The sequence below is a fragment of the Macrobrachium rosenbergii genome, chromosome 36, assembly GCF_040412425.1.
Source record: "Macrobrachium rosenbergii isolate ZJJX-2024 chromosome 36, ASM4041242v1, whole genome shotgun sequence".
Classification (NCBI taxonomy): Eukaryota; Metazoa; Arthropoda; class Malacostraca; order Decapoda; family Palaemonidae; genus Macrobrachium; species Macrobrachium rosenbergii.
Window position 1 is genome coordinate 20,239,120 of NC_089776.1, and position 19,378 is coordinate 20,258,497.

General features: G+C 39.2%; 1 protein-coding gene across 2 annotated transcripts in view; it reads right to left on the minus strand.

The window, feature by feature from the left end:
* The window catches only part of LOC136825011 (low density lipoprotein receptor adapter protein 1-B-like), a 44,690-nt gene that overhangs the window by 9,964 nt on the left and 15,348 nt on the right, over positions 1-19,378 (minus strand). For both annotated transcript variants that reach the window (XM_067081044.1, XM_067081042.1), the window contains exon 2: positions 6,500-6,755. In XM_067081044.1, coding sequence (XP_066937145.1) covers positions 6,500-6,755 — 256 coding nt within the window. The remainder of the gene's footprint in view (positions 1-6,499; positions 6,756-19,378) is intronic.

Consider the following 19,378-nt stretch of genomic DNA (forward strand, 5'->3'; position numbering starts at 1 on the left):
AGTTCTACGCAGATGTTCTGTATTGCAACTTGAACAGTGACTTATTTATATAGCACCTGAAAAACAATGAATAGGGCGCTCCTTCAACCACGAATGGCGCGGATTTACTTACGTACGTTTTCTCTGAACGCAGTTAATAAAGCTTACCGTACAGAATCAAACTCGCTAGCATTGTCTACTTTAAATTACTGAATTACTGGGCAGAGAGAGAGAGAGAGAGAGAGAGAGAGAATTTGGCTGCAGTTGTGTCTAACTCGCTTTCCTTCCTAGTGACACTCGTCTTAGCATTTCACCACCACGAGGGCCTCACTTGACACCAGTTTCATCCTCATTTTGTCCCGTATGTCAGCACTAACAGGGAGAAATTTAAAGCTTTTCTCAAACAAGTGTGTGACTGATAAGATGATTTACAAACTTTCGCATATCATGCTCAGTTACGATGTAACACTTAATTCTCAAATAACATTCCTGGGCACGTTTACTTGTACACATGACGTAGTCGTCTCCTTGTGTTGCTGGCGCCACCAGGAGGAAGGAGGTTACTACGCAGATATCCTCCCTATTTCCTAGGCACACACAACTTGTCCGAACATTCACCTTTCACTTGGGCAACCGATACATTTACAAGAAACCGAGGTTTTTTCATGTTCTCATAAGTACACATGAAAATGTATCTGCAGATTTTACAGTTATCAGAGCATATCGAGGACGTGTGTACTTTCTTTTAAAATGTAAAGTTTTGAGGTATTTCAGTGTTACCCCAACTATGCAGACAACTAAGTTATCTGTTCCCAGCGATATCAATTTTTATCTACAGATTACACAGCCTACATTATCCGCATCCAGTCTCCGAACTTTTGTTTACAGTTGAGCCAGGCACGTGATCTGGCCCTTACCCTCAAGGTTGCAGGATACGACCTACTACGTTTTACCTTGATTTGGAAGCCGTATGGTAAGGACATTAGAACTTCTTGAGTCATTCATTCACTCTTCATCAACAGTAATTGCAGATTTCAAAATATCAAGTTAAGACAAAGCATTTACAAAGCTGATAATTCCTTAGCAATGCGGGTAAATAAAGTTAAAAGTTAAACCAACGTTCTCTGGGACATTAACACCAGGTTACCATTAAAAATTAACCAAAGCCAACCTTTTGCTGACACTACGAGAGAGAGAGAGAGAGAGAGAGAGAGAGAGAGAGAGAGAGAGAGAGAGAGATTTAGTAACTAACTTCCAACTGTTACACCTTACCAAAATATATGACCAGTGCACAAACTTTCCAATCACCTAAGTTTCTCTAACTTGTTCAACCAAGGGTTTAACTTTAATTTTATTTACCCGTATTGCTAAGGATCATCAGCTTTTTAAATGCTTGTCTTGACATTTTGGAAATCTGAAGTTACTGCTGAAGAAGGGTGAATGAATGAGTTAAGAGGTTCTAATTAAAATTTACGATAAAACAAACAAATAGCTACACCAATAACATTGTCCGAAGATCCTCTTCAACAAGAACATAACAAAAGTGCAAAACGAAAGTCTTCAAGACAACATCTTGTGCTACTCACTTGCTTTGCACTTTTAGAGATCAAGGACCAATCGGAAGTTAAAGACCTTAAACATCAAAGTTTACATTACTGGTTGGTTGGTTGGTTGGTTGGTTTAAATTTAGCCGGTCCTGTACCTTGAATAAAAAAAAAAAGTATGGTATGAACCTCTGGATTCATCAACCAACCAAGGCTGTTTTCATTTGAAGTGACATCAAACCCGCTTCTCCAGTTATTCCCTCATTACTATCAATTCCCTTACTTTCCACGAACACAAAACGAAGACGATCATTGTAGTACGAGAGATAATCTCCATTACATCAACGAGACTGGGAACCAAGCCCAACACCCTCCTAGTGGGGCAGAGGCAACATGCCAAGACCTTTCGCTCTCCCACCCACTTATGGGGGCTAAAGCCATGTTCAGCATACTTCTCACCTTCAACAGCATCTTCAAAACAATGACGCAGTAAAAGCCGAGCTCGCACAGTAGGCAAGTTAAAATGATTCATCAGAGAAAACCAAAATGTCAGTTACAAGGTTAAATACAAGCGAAGAATTTCATAAAGTATAATACATTCACGAATGTCCACGGCTTGGTGGTTCAAGGGCATGACTGCCAGCTCAACTGCTTCCGAGTCTGGTGCAGGTGTACCTAAACAAGTTACCTTAGCCGCGTCATACAGCTGCGATGAGCAAAATAATTCCTTTAATTGATATGCAATTAAATTAACGAGCATAAAATAGTTAATATGGGTAATATAAAATACTGTATTGTTTCGTTCTGCATTCGATACATGTGCTCAAATTCATAAAGGTCAAAGCAGCGATATCTTTCCTTATCAATAGACATGAAAGTCCCTAAATACTGCTCGTCCATGTTAAACATGGTTAGTGTAAGGGTAATCTAGAACAACGCGTCACTTTCAAGATGTCTTGGATTCTGACGCGTAACAAGCCTTGGTGTGAAGTTCCCACCGGAACAACAAAACGCGAGAACCGGGCTACACGGGCACAAACGTGCTCAGGTATAACCTTTGATAACCGATATCAAAGCTGTTTCCTTTCCAAACCATTTTCACGACTTCCTTTTTCAGCCGAGTCGTTAATAAACTTTCCCCCCGATCAGCTGGGGCGTTACTAGTTTTCACAGCAATGTTTTTCATACTAATGTATGGAACCATGAAAATACTGACGGACGAAGATGTAGCTAAGAATACAGGCAAGATATTAACATATTAAAATAGCCAGATATAGTATAATGCATTACGAGTGATATAACGACTGATCAATACACAGCACAAAAAGCCTGCTTATTATGCATGGTTATTTCAAAGAATCCCCATTTCCTATAACAAGTTGAAATTAAAGAACGTAATAAATAAAAAATAATAGTGTGTATTGAGACTCAAGTCTGCCTCCTAAACAAAATGCCATTTGCACAAAGTTGGAACTATTGAAGTTCCCGCGATTTAACTACAGGATTAAGATCTTTCCACAAGAGACTTATGGAAAACTGTGCGGTATTGAACCTCCGAAGAAAAACAGTGTTAGAATTAACTGGTTATCTAGAAAATGGCATAATACGTTTAGGAGAAAATGAATGAAAAGGGTGACCAAAATGATAAAGTATCTTGAACAGCATGCAAACGGATAACTGAACGACGGAACCAGAGATTAATAACAAGATCAGGGATAAAAACTTTAACGGAACTCTAGTGTTTGTCCAACAACTCACACTGCGAGTCAGTTGCTGATGACATACAGGTCTCCCAACCTTTGTCAGAATAAAATTAAAACACTTCCTCCTCATAAAAGTCTGGTCTTCAAAATCGCAACTTAGTGTACCCATTTCTGTTGGAAAGGAGATGAACTGGGTGTGCATCTCAAAAGTGAAGTTGCAATCAAGAATAACACCTACAGTTTTAAACGAGTTGCACACAAGATATATTGCCAATGAAACGAACGGAGGGGGTGGTCAAATATCTGAGACCTACTGTGTTTCACTCATTGGGTTTTGTTCAAGTTTAACTAATTTTAACTTATTTTCTGTTCGAGAGATTCAGCAAACAGAAGTCCATATCAAGGAGAAGGGATCGGTGCGAAGAAAGTAGCATCATCTACATAAACAGCACGCTTGTTTTTAAAGGCCAAACCCGTAAGTACGCAATAAAAGGGTGAACAGCAAAAACACTACCCTCAGTAACACGAGATTACATTCCTGTAGTCACTATAACGACCCAATATAGAAAAAAAGCCAATCTAAGCCCCTCTAAGTTTGATAACAGGGCCTCACTATTTATATGATCGAAAGCAGCATTCAAGTTGGGGCTAATTACACGAACTTCATTCAGTGACTTGACAAAGCCAATACTGTAATAGCAGCAGAGCCCCTGATGTATTAAAACGTAAATTGAAGGCTTTACATACACAGGCGGTAGGAACCGTTTCACCTAAACCGTTTTACTTTCACATATTTCTGATGTACCAAAGTTGGCGCGCGCCCCTGTTTGCGAAAGAGATCCTCTTTAAAAACTAAACGGTCAAATCTATTTCGTATGCTGTGCAGTGCTGTCACATTCCACTGCTCTCAACCCCTCCTTCAAATGGAACAAACATTTCACGTGGCATATCGTATTACACAACAAGAGGATGGCGTTCTCGGAATGCCGTGACCTTTACGCGCAGCCAGCAAAGCAAGACTACTCAAAACACAAACAATGACAACACACGTGTATATACTTGCCATTCTGACCAAGGTCTCGTCAAACTATACGCAGTTCACCATTTAAGGTTCTTTTCTTGTTCTGACGGATATATTTTAACATTCTAGTGCGTGTTATTTACAGTGTGGTTCCCTTCTGACATTTTTACAACTTTATTATAACGAATTTCATAAAATGATCTTCGATAAAAATATGCCAAGGAAACAGCCTCACATTTATATGATTCATGTTGATTTTAGCCACGGAAAATAGCTGTGAATGAAATGCAATGACATCAGACTACGAGAACTTAAGCATCACGATAACATAATGTAAATCATATATTACTTAAACGCCATTTAAATGTACTCACCGTCGTCTTAAATACATGAAATGCACGCGGCAAGCAATAAGTTCTATCGAAAGCATACAGGATGACAGACAGTCAGGGGTGTTTTTAAGCCCCGTACTTCCTGTATCTATCAACGCAAGGAAAAACGAAGAACGAGAATGCAGAAACCAGGTGACCTTCCTTAGCAATCGACCGCCGAACAGTGTTCATGTCACCCGCCGACCTTGCAAAGTTTTGCAAAGTTCATTCGCATCTTGACCTCATTCTAATCGCGTGATTATCCAGTTACAACACAAACAATCGAACCCAATAAACTTCAAAGAGTTAAGCGCTCGGAAATATGCTTAGGGAAAAGGAGTTTCGTGCCTTGATTTCGCTTCGCTTCTATCGTTTCATTGAGTCCTGCATTTACCTTAAAACGTCTGTTGATTGTATAAATTTATTGCTAATTATGTTCGTGCAATGGCTTCGATATCATGAATGTTCATATCCAGGTCCCGCAGAATTTATGTACAATAATCTTTTATACTTAAAATCCTATGATTCTGTATTAATGCTACGAAAAACGAGCAAAACTTACCCAAAGTCTTGGTTACACCATGTCTTATTAACAAAGTCCAATATTAAAGATGAACCCAATTTCCCCACAGTCTTAAACATCACTGAAAACTTGCTGTAAGCTATCCTCATCCACTTCTTAAAAACGACCCTAGGTTACCGTATTTCTAAAAACCGATGCTTGTTTTTCCACCTTACCTCGGTTAGACATTCCGTATAAATTACCAGTACTAAATCTAAAATAAAAACGTCAGTACTAAATCTAAAATAAAAACGGTTTTCCGTAACACTATCCTCTGTGTTATGGTAATCTAAATAAACGGCGGAATCAACAAAGGATCCATTATTATGACTGATAAGTAGCTGAATTATGAAAATAATCAACGTCAGTGTTTATCAAATTAGACTGCTTTACTAAACAGTAAAAAATCAACATCACATTTTAGTAAAAAAAATTTGCTAAAAAAAAAAAAAAGAATATTTCCAAGTCTCCGTGCAACCAGGCTCCACGATACCTAAATTGTTAAGCCTTACAAACAAGCAAACTATCTGGACGAGTCACAAACCCTACACGAATTATTCATGTTCTAGATCTCTCTCTCCCACACCATAGCGAGGAATTGTGCGTCTTGCGGCTGTTACGGTGCCATAAAAATTCCCTCCGAACAGCGTCCACAGACAGTTACTTCGACCCCAATCTCCGTCATCCGAAACGAATTCGGAAACTCGACGAATGACAATGACACTTTTACCGATGACCTTAATAGACTTGAAATATAAACATGCAGTCACTTCCACCCTCTGCACCAATCACACTACTGAGACCTATGCAATAACGGGTCAGCAACGAGGCAAATTCTATATGGGTCCGTATAGAGAAGCCAGAAAATTATCTATGGTTACGCCACAGGATTCCAATACGGGGAGGCCTATTAAGCCACAAATATTACACTGACACGGATACCGCCAGACCAGATGTCACTCGAGAAAGAACCACCACTCACATACCTTGCAGTACAAACAATGTAGTACTAACCAAATGTTCATAAACAAGCCTCTTCACAACTAGCGCTGACTGTAATAGAGAAAAAATGCCTTCGAAGGGTAAATATGATGCAAGTTCTTGTAAACAATGAATAACTTACAAAACCCATTTATTTTCACAAAGCCTCACTACGGCATGATTTGGGAGAAGAGCAATAACCTCAAAGTCATGGGGAGGTGACTAGTTGCTCGCACAATAAGAACACTAATGGTCACTGTAAGCCTCTCATTCAAGCACTTATTTGAAGCAGCAAGTAAACCCTCTGTTACAATCACATGAACTAACATACTGCTCACTTGTAAATAGATGTGTGGATTAACGTTGCACTGGTCTCCGTGTATTGCACGCGAATTCCCTCGACGGAGACGTGGAGGCTGACCTTGTCAGGCTTCAGGAGGGTCATCTTGGCCGTTTGGATGATGCGCTTGATGGCCTCGGCCGTTGTGGTTTCGCCTTTCGGGTCATCCACCATTGTTGACCCAAGATACTTGCAGTAGAAGGTTACACCTTCCACTACGGGTTCCCGCGTTGTGGCCCAGTTTTCCGACAATTCTGAAAAATAGGAGATTTTAGTGGTCATGTTTACGAAGTAATTTAATAAATACATGTACAAATACACTTCAGAAACTATGAAACACATGACAGATGTGCCTTTACTCCGGATTTTAAAGCTTAATATTTGCCTGAAACTGAGTGGCTAAGACAAATTTCAATTGCATATGGTTCCAATAATTTAATTGTACACTATGTCAGTGACATTTTGTTCTAAGAGCAATGACCCACGTTACTAAGATATCCATAAGTTATCCAAGCGGATATTGAAATATTAAGTGATTCAGCAGCTTTCGAGTGGATTTTACTTTTAAATAAGATGTTAAAACTAACATATTCTAACAATAACAATGCTAATCAAACGTGCGCATCCGCTAAGGTTAACAGCCACTCCGTAATGTTTAATTTTTCCTTTCACATGTTACAGAAAGAATGTCAAAGTTACAGGGAAAAAGTTAAAGTAACAAAGTGTTCAGGATAACTAAACTTCTCTCCAGTACCTTAGGTACTGTGTCAACAAACTGCATATGTTTTTGGTGGAGAGCAGCATCGACTTATGATATATGGTAGACCGAATTTCAATTCAAGTATACCTAAGTTTAACCAGACCACTGAGCTGATTAACAGCTCTCCTAGGGCTCGCCAGGATTAGACTTATTTTACGTGACTAAGAACCAATTGGTTACCTAGCAACGGGACCTACGGCTTATTGTGGAATCCGAACCACTTTATACTGAGAAATGAATTTCTATCACCAGAAATAAATTCCTCTAATTCTTCATGGGCCGGTCGGAGACTCGAACGCGGGCCCAGCAGAGTGCAAGCCGAGAACTATACCGACCCTTCCAACGAGGAACTGCCGAATTTCAATTTTAAAGACTTGATATGTTAATGATAAACGTCCGACTGCGTAAAAGAGTTAAGCATTATGCATTCAAATAGCTATAGTGCGTGAAGAAACATGAACTCGAATAATTTATTACTTCACGTGATCACTGTCATTATTATTTAACTGGGACATCACACCATAACAAACCTTGACATCAGGTAGGTGTCATCGAGTTTTGTCTCCTGAAACCCAACAGGAAGGCCTTCCAACATGCCTCAAGAATGAAGTTCCTACAAGTCAAATGCATACATTTAACGATATCTCAGTCTTGTATATGCAAGAGTTCAAGGTCACGGCTTTGTGTGTGTGTTGCCGCGTTCGTCAATTCCTGGTTGCATCAAACGCACCCAAGAAAACAAGGACCACTCGACGCCACGAGATGTACGTCTACTTGGAAACAACTAATTTTTCGTTCGGCTAAGGATACATTAACATTAAAGCACTAAACAAGATCTATCGAAGGCGATATCTCGGCAAAGTTTCAAGCTCCTATCAGAACACCATCATCCGTCAGAGCACAAGTCACGAAAATCATAATGATTATGCACAGGTGTCCTATTACGTATTCTTTAAATGTCTTTGCTGAAATTCATTATTACAATCAAATGGACGATTTGCCTACCACATGAGGCAGAGCAGCTTTGTATAATTTTGGCAATGATATTTACACAATGTGAACCATGACGTAAATTGGGAAAAAGAAAAATATAAGCTTTAACGACAGAAGAAGAGTCCATCAGCAGGTCAGAGCTGATAAACCTGAATCTATCACCGTGTATTCACAGTGTAATAAATCGACAGAATGAGTTGGGGTGGGCCTCACTGATTGGCTTTAATGTAAATACAAACGGAGGTTCAGAGGATACAGGTATTCTTTGGATGTTGGTGCAAAAATTCTTGACTATCCAGCTATGCCGAAGACCAGCGAGTCTCAGAACGTGATTAGGAAACTTTCCATCTACATAGAGAGCAAACATTCTACTAGATGGTTAAAAAAAAACAGAGAAAACAGTTCAAGTACATACATTGTCACTAAAATACATTTATTTACTTAAAATTTGTTTCTACAGTGGGTTTTTCTTAACCATTCAATGTTAACATGAAGAATGTGTTTTTATCACTAAATCCACAAGATAAGACTTGAAAATCTTGGGTGTAAGTCACGATGATTGGTACCGGGATGGTATGCCCTAGGCCTCAACAAGACCATGGTAAAGGCAAGGATATGAAAATTCTGGAAAATGGTTTTGTCAACAGGTACGGTCTACTTTACGGTAAATAATAAAGGGCAGACATGGTACTAAAGAATAATGCTACCTAGGTAGTTAGTAATGCTTGGTCTAAATTTTAATGTATTGGCTACCTCTGTACCCTTGCTGGCAAGAATGAAATTCTAAAAATGTGGCCAAAGGTGTCCAGTATTTACGATTTATGTTGTCAGCATCGGCTTAAAAGGGAACACACAACATGTTGCACAAGTATTTTTAAATGCTTAAACGGTACAAGTCTACATGAAACGTATGTCGGCATCTAGTACATGGTCATCAGCCCATTTACTGATGATACTGATAAATTTCTACTGGTGCTTACGGGCTGATGTGGCATTACAGTTCAGTAGAGTGGTTGGCTACTTCATCAACAAAGAGCTCTTAACAGGATAGGAAACAACCTCTCTGATAATAATATACCATTAAGGATACTTCTCTATGGAATTTCAAACATGTAGCTGCGAATACCTGTTTGGCACAGTTGTCAGATTTTGCCATATTACCCCTGCTAAATTTTGTTGGACAATCCAGGGCTTGAGTAGACCAGTTTTTTCAAAAACCTAATTGCGATTGAGGAATTAAGCCTTGATTCCAAATGTCATACCAGTCTAGTGTTAATCACTTTTTCCATTAGTTTTTAAACAGGTTAGAGCAACTAGTTTGTAGACTGTGATTTAAACCCAACCTCCATACTCACTGTATCCTTCCAGGGGCTGTGGCTTCTGCTGAAGAACAGGCATCTCTAAATTCTTGAAGTTGAAATTTCAAATTTTATCTTCATACCATTTGACTTAGAGCTATGATACAAGAAAATTCGAGATTCATGAATTCTTTGAAACCTAGGATCAAGACAACCTAAGGGTAGCCTATTCTCACCAGTGCCAGCCAGCCCTCTCCTCATCTAACTTAACCTGAATGAAGATTCTTTGGTCTGAGTTTTGGGAAGGTACTCTGTCCTTTGGGGTAGGCACGACTGCCTATGGGTAACTCCACCCATGCCAGCCTCCTCTACCACAGCTTAAAAGTATACAGTCTGGAGTCTGTAAGTAGCATTTTCTACCAACGGGCTATCATCAGGCTTCGCTTATATTATGGTACCATGTTTAAACATTCCTCAGGACTTGACAGATTCCAACTGGCAACACAACCTTACGATCTCTTGTGAGCTAAGGATGGTAGCTCTACCAGCTAAGGCTTCCAAAACATTCTGCCTGGCTCGTAACCTGGGTGAGGCGAGGCTTAGGCAAAGATCATAAAGGGTTTATGTTCAGTGAGACACCTGTCTTTTGTTTCAGCTGTCATTAGCGACCTTCAAAATCTTCAATAGTTAAAAATACCGCCACGTTACCAGTTCTCTTGGTCCTGTTTCGAAACGCAGGCAATTTCCGTTATATAACTGCTACATAAGAAAAAGATGTTTCATTAGACTTAGGAGTTAAAAACAGAGCTGATACGATTAGCACCAAAGAACGTCACCTTCAATTATTTGACATGTGTGTTCGACAGAAAAAATCATACGAATGCTTTCGAATTCATGCTAAGGCGAAGAAAAAAAAAGTTCTCCAACCTAATTTATAACCTCCTTCCAAGAAGCTTCGAACCATCATGTAAAATAACTATCTGCCCAAGACACAAAACTGACAGGTTGTCAACAGTCTACGATCTCCAACAACTGACCAATTCGACGTCAAAAGATTCTCCCAAAACTAATAATTTCACACATAACGTTAAATGACGTCACTCTCCCTGCAGTGAAACGGGTTCGTTACAATACTCAGGAAAAACTGGATACTAAGAGGAACTGGAATCTGAACCACTCGCCCGGAAATTTATGCTTAACAATCGGTTTTCATGGGAAACGGAAATCAATCTTTAATCAAGATATATCACAATTGGTCTTTATAAAAAGCAACTGTACAGAATTTGTCCTTAACTATAATTACCGGACAAATGAGATAAAAAAAAAGAATTTAGCTGTCAATCAAGGTAAACAATTAATGAGATGCACGAAAGAAGTTCTAGAACGCTTCAAGATACCATCACCTATTAAGGTCACTGTGTCGTCCTATACGTTAGCCTAGCATGTTACCACCCGGGGCAATTACAAACGGTTAATCTCTGGAGGAGATTCATGGCAGATGTCACGTAACGCGTATATGCAGTAAAACAGAATGGAATAAAGAAGCTACCTCTCTCTCTCTCTCTCTCTCTCTCTCTCTCTCTCTCTCTCTCTCCATGACCACATTACCACGTTCACCATTTCCTGCTTTCTCTTAAACAACGACATTCTAATTATGCAACTAAAGAAGCTATCCGAAGGCCATACTTCACAATTAAAATTACTTGCGCTGTCTCTCGTAACCCACTTACAACATATACGATCCTATATAGTATTCTCTGGGCAATAAGGCGATTAAATAATGAAAAAGATTGGAGGATTGTTCGTGCAAAGTTGATACTTTTCGATCATCTGTAAACTCACTTCACGCACCAACGTATGTCTGCCGGGCTGAAAATTAAGTGATGTTTAAATTAACTGTGAAGCATCAAAGTTAAAACAATGACGATACAAAATTTAAGAGCTTCAAATACGATCATTCAATGATGAACAATTATCTCCTATTTTGATACAATGGGAATTGTGTACAGTGAAAGACCTATGAACATTGTTTCCTTGAAATGAACTGTATTTAAAAGAATTTTGGATAGAGAGATATAAACTGAAAAATTACCAACGACTAGAACCGTTCTACAACATGCAAAGTACCTCAACACCATCCCTGAACACATATCACGACTCTTTCAGTAGAATAGTTAGATCTACATAACCTGCGTCGTAAAAACAAAGTACAACTCATGCTCCTCCAGTGGAGCTCTTTATCAATATCTGATACACTTATTACTGCAACTTCCTTCAGTCACATCGTCACGTTCATACCTGACGACGTTAGACAAGTGTCCGCGGGTGTTTACGTACAGCAACATTGTGGATTAACGGAATAACATGAAAGTTAGGCACCCACCACCCCGTTGCTTTCACTGTTCCTACTCCTTCAGCGTTCAACCCCAAATCATAACCCCACCCCCGTAAGGTAGTAGTGCCGTCAGCGCACCTCGCATGGTGCACTGTTGGCATTACTAACGGCATTTCCCCCTATTATAACCCGTTTATAGCCTTTAACTTATCTTTTTGGATCTCTATCTTGCTGTCAACCCACTCCAACTTTCTCTTTTCTGAACGAGCCAAACCACAGTTTGAAATTAATAACTTTGGGAAACTTATACTGCAAATGTGATATACCGTACTGTGCTTCCAAAACAAAAACCCCATCTGCAATATTCTGAAGCACACCGAATATAAACCATTAATTCTGTATATTCTGTATACTGAATGCTAATATGCAATTTATACTTTGAAATTATATATTAAATACCCCGCACCAGAATTATACTTTACTGCAGGCAATGGATGATCCAAGGACGGGATATACTATTTACTGCAATGTACACTCAATTTTATTCATAACCTCACTTTTGGTGTTATTTGGTATAATGATAATGAACTGCCGAAAGACTGTATCTTGAATATTTCATATTCTGGACAACGCTTCCATCATACCTTCCCAATGACAAAGACGCAGTTATCACTAACTGAATCTCCTGGGGAAACCGGTCCCGCGGCCTTTGAAATGCTGCCGAACTCGCCCATTGGAGTTCACTTAATGTTTTAATAAAAACATTCAAAAGTATGCTCTGAAGAATAAAAAAGAATATTCATTTGGTTCAAACATCTGACTAAAGAATCAAGTTCAAGTAGTTTGTGCATTTGAAGAAGAAATACTATTATTTCGAAAAATATTCCATATTACATTTTGAAAATTATATACGGCAGTTGAAAAGAGGAAAATTTCCATCTTATTTACATAAGTAAAATTCAATTGGTAAAAGCCTTCACGTTATAAATTCATGTAATTTGCGTTGTGTATGAAAAGGTGAGAAGCTGAATAAGCATTATAACTGTGATGATTCCTCAAATTATCAAGGGATGGAAGACAGGCTGCTCAGACCGCAGATATAGTCTATGGTTCAGACGTCTCAGATAATTTTCGCTGTCATACTAAACAGTGTAACGTTGTGTGCTTATGAACTTTTTCTCGGTAACTACGAACTACAAGTCATGTGTAATAATCCATAATTTGTCATTACAATAATCACCATCTGGTCTGAAGTCAAAAGTCAGTGTGAACTATCAACCTAAAATGTATTATTAATCTAGTGCATAAGAAATTTCCCATCTATTATACAATATTGAATACGGAAATTTTTAGTACAAAACCATTATCTTTATTTTCCAAAATGCATTTAAAGTTACATTACACTAATAACGCACACGAACTTTGACATTCGGGCCTAGACTAGGAAACAGTCCTATTGGCCACTCAAATTCTACAATGTGGTTCGGTACTGACAGTGAATCATTGTCTATTGAACTTTCACAGAATTACATTTTTACAGTATGGTCCCCATCTAAAGATCAATGGAAATAACAGCAAATGAAGGTTTCCCACACAGTATTCATTGCACAAGTCATTTGTGGGCATGGAGCCAAAAACCACCCAGTGTCCCCTGTGAGCACCGTCGTTATTATGGAAATAAATACCTCTCACCTGAGCCACGAGAGAGAGAGAGAGAGAGAGAGAGAGAGAGAGAGAGAGAGAGAGAGAGAGAGAGAGAGAGAAAAATCCCATTACCTGTTCAAAAATACCATCACCGATCTACCGTCTCAAGGACAGTCATATCCAAATACTTACGTGGTATTCAAGCCCCCACATCCTGTACAATTATTTAAGGCGGCTGCAGGCCGTTGCATTCGAATCGTTCTCAAGTAAACCTGTCAAGAAACGTACTCTCCTCCCCTGAATCGGCTGGAGGAAGTTACGTCACACACCATTAATTCAAGCTGCCCAGGAGTTGAGTACACATTTTTGATCAAACATTTCGCAAAGCAGCAAACAAAACTTTTACCACCTCCCTCTGCTGACAAAATCCTAATCCCACCTTCTGTGGAAGCCTCTAAGCGAACACCCAAGCCCTCTCCGTCCCCCTGCCATACCCATTCCTCACCACCTGCTCTCTCCACTCGCTCCAACAACACGAGCGGCTCTCCCCACTCTCCTAGCAACAATCGGGGATGTGCGTGTGAGGGAAATGCTGTAGGGTGCTGCCGATTCCTGCCCTGATTGGCGTGACAACAAGTGCCACTCCTCCACATAGCAACGTCTTGTTTGACCTCTATACGATGGAAGGGAGATACATACGAGTCGTCATTACAGGGAAGAAACTAACGACTCATCACGACCAGCCATACAGTGGAAACGCGCGTAAATCAAGAACTTACATTTCGCTAACAGCAAATATTCAAATTGTCGAAGACATTTACTTTGATTGCACATCCAAAAAAAAAAAACAATTTGGACTATTAACCTAACCATAAGCAGTTTAATTAAATTGCTAAACGCTGATACTGAAAATATACATCGTCAAAACGGATTAGCCTGTAAATATAATTTTTATACAATGATACTGAAAATACATGAAGTCAAAACGGCTATCGTCTTATTTCCTACTTTCATGACGCCATACTTTCGGGCAACAAATGAAGACAACCTATCAATAAAACAGACGACTTGTGGAGTTGCATCCCTCCTGGCTTCTGGTCCCCATTTTTAAAGGTGACATGCCACAGGGTCCACTACCTACAATATTGCAGGAAGAACCACACAGACCAGGGCTAACCGTTTTCATTGCGATCAGATTATCGAACGCCTTACTTTGGCAGTGAAATATGACCCTAATCACGAAGCACTGGTTACCCAAAGATGGGCCTACTACTAATGACTGTTACTATCATACTAAATTAATTGCACTACATATTCGTTTAAGGGCAGCGCACGAGTTAGGCCACCGTGCAATATATCAGATCAATATTCAAAACTGTATTATAAAAAAAATTCACAACGTAAACACTGAATATTTCCACATCCCAAGGAATACAAAACTTCGGCATTTTTGTGAAAATGCTAAGATGTGTATTTACAACAAAATATGATAATGTACTTTTATAACATGAAAAAATATTGACGTTAACACCCAGATGAATGCAAAAATACTGCATACAATCCCATCTTCGATGTCACAACCTAAAGAATCCCTACCCACTTTGCTGAATAGAAGTGACACCGACAGGAGTATACTGTTTTGCAGACTCCATCCAAACATTGCATAGCTTACTGGAATATGGACGATACATTCGAACACCCAAAGTATGACATTCCTAGAAACGATATGCCCCATTACAACAGACTAATAAAAAAAGCAGACAAAAAATAACTTTTAAGTATCTGAACTAGATATGAATGGCTCAACAGAGCTATAATTTCTTAATGCAGAGATGTTTATCAGAACGGGGTAGTGTTTTCACAAATCTAATCATAAGCATTACGTGAAAGCAAACATACTTTGAACTAAACGCTGTTTGGAAAGTAACCACGGGAACAACTTGTGCATGTGTTCTTTCATCAAAACATAACCGGATTTCCAAAAAGTTTCACCGCATGAAACTACATACTTGAACATTTATAAAATTGTTGCTAAGATGTTAAAACACAACAAATTAAGTTTCATGATACGTTTAGTCATGTAAACTCTCCATTCAGAGAGAGAGAGAGAGAGAGAGAGAGAGAGAGAGAGAGAGAGAGAGAGAGAGAGAATTACATTTTAATACAAATATTACAACAATCCTCCAGGTATTCTAACATCTCAATCAGAGGAATGATGACAGAGCCCTTTTATCACCTGACAAAACTAAAGCAATTCGGTTTATTCTATCAATAACAGCATAAACTCTGTCGAGCCGTATACGAGTACAACGAAAAATAAGCTTTTAAAATGCATAAACTTTCATGATTAAACAGTCATAGTTACATACAAAATTATATACAATGTTACATATAAAATGAGTTGGATGGGTGATGCAATCTCTCCCTGTCAATACACTCGAGGACTTTCACTGGTGAGTGAGGGGTGTGAAATTCGTCACCTTCCTGAAATGCTGACAATCAATGATATTCTGGGAGAGCTGACAATGTTTCCTCAGAATTAAATTTCTATTTCAACGTTACAGTAATTTTAAACAGGAACCTCTGTGTATACGCCACGTGCAGAAATGTAAATACTAAGAATCACGAATACACTTCACATATTCACAAAAAAGCCACAGATCTCCAGAACCAGAAAAAATGTCTTTTTGATGTTTAATCTTGCTATGAATACAAGATGACAATACCAATTCAAGTTGTTTACACCGAGTCCACATCTCAAGAAAATAAAATTTACATCAATCACTATACCTAACAAAGTCCTAAAAATTAAAAGCCGGAAAATCCAAACTCTTTGCTTTCTGGTTATTTTCACCTGGGGGAAGATATTCAGCAGCCATCGTATTTCGAAATGTAATAGTAAACACACTTAAAAACAAATGACACTCCACCTCCGCAGAGTTGGCACTACACCTGATGAGACTGTCACAAGCAAGTGCAGGGGTACTCTCGCCAACCCACTGCCCCTCACCATTTTATAAATGAAACGCTTCCTATTAATCCAGCAGACTTTGGTTCTTTTTCCATAAAGAGTTACTACAGAATTACATCAGAAATGTGCGTTTTGAATAGGTCAGCAGTTTCCAATTACCACCCAGTTCATGAATTATGAAAATTTCGCTGTTGGCGAAACCCTTCATCTGCAAAATATACAGCAGTTATTTTTTTATCAAGTGTATTTGCACTTTCCAGAACCTATTTAACCCCTACGACTAATATTGCATACTGTAGGATTTGAGCACACAGACGGAAGTTCAACATGCTTTGCTTAAATACCAAGGATTGGCCTACATGAACTTCATTGTGGACATAACCCTCGAAATAAGATCAACATTACTTTGCTCAACTCTCAAACGAAGACAACTGAGAGTTCTGGGACTGGAATAATTTCTCCTACATCAGCTACAAGAAATATCCATTACTCCAACCTGTGACCTAAAACAGCATATTCAGAGGGTTTGGATCTTCTTTATACCTTTTCTCTATGCTATACTTGGATGATCCCTGTGAATCTCTCTCTCTCTCTCTCTCTCTCTCTCTCTCTCTCTCTCTCTCTCTCTCTCTCTCTCTCTCTCTCTCTCTTGATAGTGGTAAATATTTCAAGTTTCCATTACAATAGATTAAACTCTTAAGAACACTACAAAACTTTAAGGACTACAATATTTTCACGGTCTTTATCTGGATCAACCATGAACACGGAGCTTAAGCTTTCGCCTAAAAATGTAAGTCAGAATTATAATAAGGCAAATTACACAGGTGATTCAAGTGTATTACACAGGTGATTCAACACTTGGAGAGAGAGAGAGAGAGAGAGAGAGAGAGAGAGAGAGAGAGAGAGAGATTGTGGGGACTGAAAAACCACAAGGCTGGTACTTGCCATTAGTCGTTAAGTATACCTTAGTTTAACCAGACCACTGAGCTGATTAACAGCTCTCCTAGAGAGGGCTGGCCCGAAGGATTAGACTTATTTTACATGGCTAAGGACCAACTGCTTACCTAGCAACGGGACCTACAGCTTATTGTGGAATCCGAACCACATTATACCAAGAAATGACTTTCTATCACCAGAAATAAATTCCTCTAAGAGCTTGAACTCGGGCCTAGCCGAGTGCTATCCGAGAACTCTACCGACTCGTCCTACGAGGAACTACCATTAGTCGTTGCTACCAGTACACAGAAGTGATAAAGTTCAGAGTTTTTCTAGTTTTCTAATTAAGTTATTATCACAAACTTGGTTAATAGCCATCACGAAAATGACTGTCCTATACTTTTCATAATTCTATTACACGTGCCTTGCAGGAACATGCGTGCGCATACGTATACTAACAAGTTTCATTAGAGGCAAACCACGATTTATGGTTCAAACTAAAAGACGTAAATAATGGGCTTTGAACAAGCCAGATACCATGGACGAACTAAATATAGGTAATCTATAGCAATGTACAGGCACTAGCGCAGATCTTGAGTTATCTCCACGGTAATAAAACAAAAGGAAGTCTCCTCCACCATGTTGGAGATGGGAATTTATAATGTTCGCGAAACTAGTCTAAACTTGTTACACTGTACTGTGAAACTAAGGACTACCTTACACTGTACTGTGACTCTAAGGACTACCGTACCGGCCATTAAGACTAACATATTGCTAGTCACTCCACCACGAAAGCTGGCATTCGAAAAGTTAAAATTATTAGTGAAATGAAACGTCCCAAGCATTGAAATTACAGAGATAACCTCAATGTCAGCCACATCAAAACCAGCAGGCAAGGTATTTTCAAGGTATTGTTCAGCCACTAGCATGATGAACATCAAATTCCAACTCCCACAAATAAGTAAAAAACTTACGATTACTTGGAAAATTCTAACTAGCCCATGATAACCTACATACACAAAGCAAGGTATTCCACTCAGATTATCTCCGACGATAAGAACTGTTTGCGGTTGGAGCCTATCCACACAGACTTAAGACTAGATGCCCTTGAACCTTCAAAGGATACTCCCTGCCCCCAACATACTGTCCCAAACTCTCCCCGACTACAGCCTGAGAACAATCATTTTCTCCTCGACGTTCGGTACAACTCCTCTTCCAAAATGACACTACTTTTGAGCTTTGAACGTCCCTTTCGTAAGCATGCAGTGCTTGGCAAGACTTCACCTGGAGAGGTACGACTCCATAACAAAGGGAAGTCAAGGGTAGGAATGAAAGCCTTCTAGAAAATGAGGTCTACAGACCCAGTTCCGTCGATTTCACGCATCTTTCCATGTTAGTTCCACAAATAACAGCAGCACTGTAAAATAATAACTCTTCTTGAGAGAGAGAGAGAGAGAGAGAGAGAGAGAGAGAGAGAGAGAGAGAGAGAGAGAGAGAGAGAGAGAGTTGTTTATTCAGGAAATGGAATCACTCTAATCCAGGAAATGCATTGTACGAATGAGAGAGAGAGAGAGAGAGAGAGAGAGAGAGAGAGAGAATGCAATCATGCTTATCCAGGAAATGTAAATGCATTGTACCTCCCTGAGAGTCATGTACCCAGGGAAGGCACTGTATGGAAATACAATGCAGAGAGAGAGAGAGAGAGAGAGAGAGAGAGAGAGAGAGAGAGAGAGAGAGAGAAGAGAATGTGGAAGTAGTATCTAACAGGAAATGCTTCGTGCGGAAGAGGATTCATTATTTTAATTGCACTGAGGTGCAGACCTGAGAACGGACACGCTTTTTCTATAAGGTCATATGCTGAAGGGAAAAAACTTGGACAACACTAATATAGGAATTTCATAGAAAAGATGACACTACTCGATGTGAAGGTTGGGGTTAAT